We start from the raw sequence: 7001 nt of genomic DNA, 5'->3' as shown, positions 1-7001 counted from the left end.
AACATCACACCACGCTGTCCATCCACAAACCGCGACACGAGGGATCTCAAAATGTTCTCGGCTGACGAAGATGTACGGCGCAAAAAAGTTTAAGATGATCCCGGCATTGAGCCGTCTTCGCTGAACTGAAAGGATTCTTGCAACGAGTCAGAACTCGTGGTAGAAGGAGATGGGCTGGGAGTTCCTCGATCGTCGAATATGTAAGGCCTAGGCATCGGATAGATCCATCCTGGTGGATATTGAGGAAATTCTTGCCCCATTTCGTACGGAAAATATTGGTCGCCCGCGCCTGGATTCATGTTGTTGCGAAATGAGAACGTTATCAATTTTACCGCGAAGTCTATCGCATACAGACTCTGCTACATATCACCTGTCAAATCATTTCCGAATCAAGACACCCTCGCTATTGTTTTCTAAGATTTGTTTCAGTTTGGCCTGCTCCAGAGGTAGTCGACGGCATCTTTGAAGTTTGTCCGTCTGCGACCAAATTTTGTCCTTCGGTGGACAAACCGGTCGCACTTGGTTTTTCGTTGTGATGACAGATTTTTGACATAAGTAAACAGTTTTGTCCTCTAGTGCGACTTGGCCTTAACTCGATGGAAAAAATACCACACGCCATAAAATCTCAATCAAAATGCAATACAAGACCGGGATAAATAGGTCGTTTGCAGCCAATCTCTGGGGACACGGATAATAATGCTACAACATACAATTGCTGGTGGACGAACAAAAACAACTAATGAGAAATCTTTTATTTTCCTCCACCAACATGGCGGCGATGACATAAGGTGAAATCAGCCCCTCCCTACTCCCCCAGGCCACACAGGGAGGAACACGTTTTTCACTTTTGAATGTCTCCCAAGGTACATTATCTTATGGAGCCCTTCTGCGTCAGCCTGAAACGTACTCTGGCAGCTTTGCATCCACTGAATCAAATGCTGAAGTACCACTGCAGAGGGATTGTAATCCCGAACACCTTTGGCACCCCAAGACTGATGGATGACCAAGGTTTTGCGGACTTACTATATGCATTTGGAAGTGAAGGCGCTTTAAGGTTACTTCGGGGCGGACACCAATATGCTACATGGGAAGCAACAGACTTGAGAGCGCAGATAAAGGCAAGAAAATTGGTTTCGCCTATAAAGTAAAATGTGACCATTGCTTAGATATTTATATACATATTTGCCATGCTCTTCGTCGGCATTTTTTTCAAACCCAGCGCGTGCTCTCGTGAAGTTGAATATCTGACGTTTCATTTAACTGTACTTTTGTGGTATGAGCAGGGGCTTGGGGCAAGCTCATATTGCGTCAAACTGATCGGGGTCGAGAAGTATACCCGAAAAAGTAAGAAAGTAAGTATAGTATATCTGTATTTCGAAAACGCGCTTCAAAAGAAAGATTGATAAAATTCCTTTCCGGGTAGGAAGGTCAGGTGACATGTGGTTCTGGCAAACGCAGTCCTGATTCCATTATTTCGCACTTGAGATCTTCGGATATTTCTCATTTTTTTCACTTTCTTTTGAGTTAACTCTGCGGTCAGCTGGTACAGCAACATCGATTATTATAAAGACTCTAGCCACCTTCCTCACAACAATAATATCCGGCCTTCTAGCCTCTATTGTATGGTTGCAATGTATGTTGAAATCCCAGAACACTTTGATATTGTCCGTCTGCAACACACTCTGGGGCTGCTACCGGTTCTCGTACCATTGTCTGCTCTGTCCAACCCATTCACATCACACAATTCCTAATGAATCATTCTGGTGACATCATCGTGTCTCGTCTTCTACTCTTTTTTTTTCAAGTTTTCTGCACTCGCTAATGACATGGGTAACAATTTCACCTCTCTCGTGACACATTCTACACAATGGAGATTACATACGCTTGTCCACATGAAACTTCACATAATTTGTTCCCAAAGCTTGTTCTTGTGCCGCACAGATGAGAAGTTCAGTGTTGGTCAGCTTTTTTTATCCAATTCCACGGTACTGCCACATCAATAAGTTTGCAGGTTTTGTTCTTATGGTCAGTTGATCACAGTATCTGACATGTTACATGCGAATTCTCTATCAGTGTATATCAACACATCCCAGAGTATTGTAGTTTCATCATTTCCAGTGACAAATGCTGGTTTGTGTTTATACCACTTATCCGACACCTGAATATTGTAGTGTTGACATATCTTCCAATGTGTGTATGTTGGTGTCTTGTTGTGTCTTTGAACATAGTCAGTTTTTGCAAGTTCCTGGAACCTGTCACATCTGCTCCCAAATAATTTATGCTGTACCTAACTCAGTTCTCCTTATATGTTATACAGAAACGTGGACTTGCTGACAAGAAACTCGTTCCGTACTTCCCATACCGTGACGACATTGAAGAAATCTTACAAGTTATCGAGAAGGTGGCCGAAAGTTACGTTAACCTGTAAGTTTCAACACACACTTGACTTTAGTTGACGGGAATGGCCCGAAAAGCGAAATTTAAATGAAGTGAGCTAAACGACACTGAAGATATCGATCTTCCTTTTCTAAACGCGACTTATTTACGTATAGCCAAAAGTCAATAAAATGTCCGCTACAGGTATCGAGCAAATTCGAAAGAGAGAAATAAGCTATCCTGGAGATTGCATTGGCTGACTCAGTTTTTGTAAACAGGCAGCATTATAATGGAGAGATCTTGCATTTATGTTGCTTAGCCTGATTTTCACCTTGATTGCCTGCTTGGAGGTAAATCTACGGTAATCAGTGACATCAGTTTGGAATCAGAGGACTCGGTTTGAGCATACGTGGCATGGAGAAGGTCAAATCGAGCAAAGCTTGGTATCCAAAGAAATGTTTCCTTATCCGTTTTTGTTCTCTAAAGTGGACTGTCCAAAACGTTGTGGAAACGCTTGTGTGGACAAAAAATGTTGACGTGTTTTCAAGAAACAGAAAGCAGAGGTTTTGCAAAGACGGAACCTATGATCATGAATCGAAGTCATGATTCTGGCGTGTTTTTCTTTTTTCATGGCCTTTGATAGCAGAAATCGATTTAGTGTTTTAATATCAAACCTTATTTCTCTTCCTAAGGTATTATGACAACGACAAAGGCGTTCAGGAGGACAGCGAGCTCCAAGCTTACGCAAACGAATTGTCTATTAACGGAACTGGACCGAACGGAGGCATTGGAAGGGTATCAGTGATTAGTTGGCTAATTGGTTCATGTGCTAATTTACATATTAAAGGGAAAGCTAATATCCTATTGTTGGTCTGTGGATCTGATCCTTTCCTTTCCTTTCCAAGAAAAACTTACTGCTCTTTATTTTCAACAGATTCAAGGATTTCCTGCCAAAATTGATTCCAAGAAAGACCTCGTGGATATTGTGGCCCGCATCATCTCGCAGGTGACCATCCAACACGTTGCAGTGAACTATGAACTGGCAGACTATGCTGTGTATGCGCCTAACGTACCAAGCAAACTATACAATGATACCAGGGTGAAAGACGGCGAATTCTCGGTTTACCGACTTCCAAACAGACTGACGTCTGCTGTAAGTAACGTTTGCATGTTTTAAAAGGAGGAGTAGACTATAGGCTACCCCCCTCCCCACCCCACCCCTGCACACCAAGGTAAATGAACGGAGCTAGCCAACGTTGTGATCTTGTGACAAATAAGAGCTGTTCCACCATGGGTGGTCTGGCGAGTCAATGACATTGTCAACCAACCAAGTGATTTATCTCAATTTACTTTAATCTGAAGTTTCTCATTGAAAACTACGTAAAATAACATTTTGGACATTTACAGATTGGGGCTTCATTTGCCAACGGTTTGGCATCATTCCGTTTCGATTCGTTGTTTGACTACGGCAACGAACTACGAGACATCAAAGCTGTTAACATTATAAATCGTCACTACGAGGACCTAATGCTGAGAGTCCAAACACATATGCAGCAAACAAATGAAGAGCGGGAAAAGATTGGTGACTTGACTTATCCGTATTTAATTCCAAGATGGATTCCCAATGGAGTTCAGAACTAGACCATCTTAAAGGGAACTTGAACGACTTTGTAGAGACAATAGCACCTGTCACAGACAGCCTGTTATTTGGTATAACCGTTGTAGCATCCTTTACTGTTAAGTCTAAGTCATTGTTTCGGTTGTTTAGTCTTTGTTTTGAGTTTGAGCAGCAAGTCAACCACATTGTACCTTACGAAAACTACAATATCACAATCAACGAGGTAGTTTGATACCAAGCGGCTAGGAATGTGGGTGTGAGTAAACGTAGGCAATCAACACATGTAGTACAACTTTGAGATGCTCTTTGCAAAAAGGTAAAAAAAAAAAAAAACAAAAAACAAAAAGAGGGAAAAACGAAAAGGTTCTCATATCTTCTAAACGGTGTATTTCGTATTGTTCAAATTGAAAGGGTTAGATCGGGTTAAATGAAAAATAACCGTTTACATTGACGTGGCAGTCTTCGCTTCTAAGTTCCCGTTATAGTCAGTCGTTTCTAATTAAGTACAGGGGAGACGTAACAGTAAGCTAAGTGTTTACAATAAAGGCAATTGATGAATACTTGCTGTGTGTTTTTTAGTTTGAAACCCGAATATAAATCAACGACGACATAATACCGTGAGATGATACCAGAAACCCATAAGGGTTGAAACGTGTAACGGCCCCTTGTGTGTTGGGAAACAAGCTTCTGAATATTCGATTTGCTAAGTACCATATTTGGAACAACAAGAGCGAGGGGTTTCCAAATATGGTACTTAGCATTGAAACATTCAACCAATCAGTTCGCACTGAATATTCGGAAGCTGTGAACGCGCGTTACTCGTTTCATCTCTTATGGGTTTCTGATGATACTGCATTAGTTTCTTGGCAAAGGGTGAAAGAACATTGAAAATAAGAATACTAGGGAGGAATGGGTAATAGTTCATGTAACCCACAGATAGAGCACAAACTATTGCTAACTACGCTTAAGGTTAGCTATCGTGTGGAAGTCTATTGGGCTTATTCCTAGGTATGGTGATTAGCCTGGAATGTCCTCAGTTTTTGGTCAGAAGTCGCGTGGGATGCTCTACCCATTGACCTTTTGCACAAATGGCGTTCAAAGCCTAGTTTTTCAGGCTTGGTTGAAACGTGCATCAAGTTCGTTATCACAGACCGGTGATTTTCACAAATAAAATATTCTTTTGTTTCAATGCCATGCAGAGAGTATTTTTAGCGTCTCGGCTATGAGTAAATTAAAAAAAGAAGAATAAACCAAAACGAGACTTGTGGGTTTAATTTAGTCAAACACAAAGGTGGTCTAAGCAGCTGCAATAACTACTTGTAAGCAACAAGTTCGTTCATCTAGACGTCTCTCTGGTGTACGGGATTGACAAAGTCCTGCGGCCACCCTGACTCCGTTATAAACACAGCTAATAAAAAACCCAGCGCTCTAGAGATCGATTGAGAAACGGGGATTCCACTCACCGTTGAGCACTTATCACCCCAAAACCTCCCGCGTTTCTCTCAAAATCTTCCAACTTCTCCCCAATAATTCCGGAATTAGAGAATTATCTGCGCTATGTAAATGAATCCAGGTGGCCTTCGGATTTCAGATTCCCGGCTTCAGAATAGTGGATTCCGGATCCCCAGTCGTTGAATCCGAATTCCAAACTCACGGGTTCCACAAAAGTAACTCCTGGATTCCATCGAAATCTGTGGATTCTGGATTCCACACAATGGATTCCGGATTCCACGCTCTGGATTCAGGATTCAATTCCAAGGCCTCACATTTGCTGGATTCCGGACTCCGGATTCCTCCACATCGGGCGAAAATTATTTTCTGTATCACCACTTGTATCATGGTAAACACGAGAGGTAACCCGTCAGCGTCAGAAAAGTGTCTTTTTAAAACAGTTTTTGCGGGATTGTAAACAATAGACCAAATCGGCTATTTCAATGTTGTACCTGGTTAAAACCCCTTGGTTATGAGACGTTTTGTTCCAGATATTTCCGTATCATTTAATACGAATACTACATTATAATGCAAATCCAATACACAGAGAATCTTAATCCTGGAATTCGACAATTTGAGTTGGATACAACATTTGGTCTATTGTTTGTTTTCGCCAAAAGGTGGTTTAAAAATAGACTTACGGGGACTCAAACCTGGTAGCGGATTCTTATTCTTGTGTAATTGACTCTTGCCTATACACTATGCAAAAAGATTTACAGGAAAAAAACAGGAAGAAAACTAGCAGACCCTTTCCGCAAACATGGAAAGACTTAAAGGGAAGTGACCCTCGCAGTTACCTCGACAATCCAAGCAATTGAGGCCCCCACCAACCCGCGATGCCGGTGCAATGCTCTACCAACTGAGATATGAAGCCACTGTTAACATTCTTCTTTTAGCGTATCAGCACATCATGGTAAGTAAAAAAGCCCGCAGCACTCATTTCTTATGGAATGAATGAACGCTGTTCATCAAATTAATTTATTCATGTATTTAAATGTCACTATGGTTTCATCAATGTAAAAGCTGTTGAATGTTATCATGGTTAAAATTGTTTGAAAGAATTGTTGGCTCGTATATGTATATCTCACTGGATTTGCACAAAGGTGACTATCTACACTGGGACAACTGAGCACTTTGAGATGCAGAACAAAATTCGTGCTTTTCACAGCGCTGATTCCAGTTATTGTAGGCACAATCTTTTACCCCTTCAGCGCCAACAGTTCCACTTGTAGATTTTACTCTGTCTAACACCAGACTATCTTTTGTTCGCTTATGGATGGGGAACCCCTTGGGAGTTAAAGGGTTAAAGAGATTTTTCTTGCACTCAAGTCCTATACTCAGGCCTCCCACCCGCCAAGGCCAAAGTACCTTTGGTCTGGTCTAATAAATGCTAGCTAACCACTGGATCATAGCTTAGAGCGTGTGGATTTTATACAGGCATGCCTTTACGCCACCCCCCTTCCCACCCCTAGTTTTTAGACTGCCCCACTGTCTTGAAAACAGGCTGTGCAGCTGC

At 41.7% G+C, this 7001-nt stretch overlaps 1 protein-coding gene across 1 annotated transcript in view; it reads left to right on the top strand.

Moving 5' to 3' along the window:
• Positions 1–4664, top strand: part of LOC137969533 (polyunsaturated fatty acid 5-lipoxygenase-like) — a 42078-nt gene extending 37414 nt beyond the window's left edge. Inside the window, exons 11-15 of the mRNA XM_068815831.1 lie at positions 864–1118; positions 2318–2424; positions 3069–3171; positions 3311–3529; positions 3784–4664. Coding sequence (XP_068671932.1) covers positions 864–1118; positions 2318–2424; positions 3069–3171; positions 3311–3529; positions 3784–4017 — 918 coding nt within the window. The 3' untranslated portion in view covers positions 4018–4664. The remainder of the gene's footprint in view (positions 1–863; positions 1119–2317; positions 2425–3068; positions 3172–3310; positions 3530–3783) is intronic.
• Positions 4665–7001: the final 2337 nt, after the last annotated feature.

The sequence above is a fragment of the Montipora foliosa genome, chromosome 9 (assembly GCF_036669935.1).
Source record: "Montipora foliosa isolate CH-2021 chromosome 9, ASM3666993v2, whole genome shotgun sequence".
NCBI lineage: Eukaryota > Metazoa > Cnidaria > Anthozoa > Scleractinia > Acroporidae > Montipora > Montipora foliosa.
Note: the sequence above shows the minus strand (reverse complement) of the source record. Positions and strands in the feature narration are given on the sequence as shown.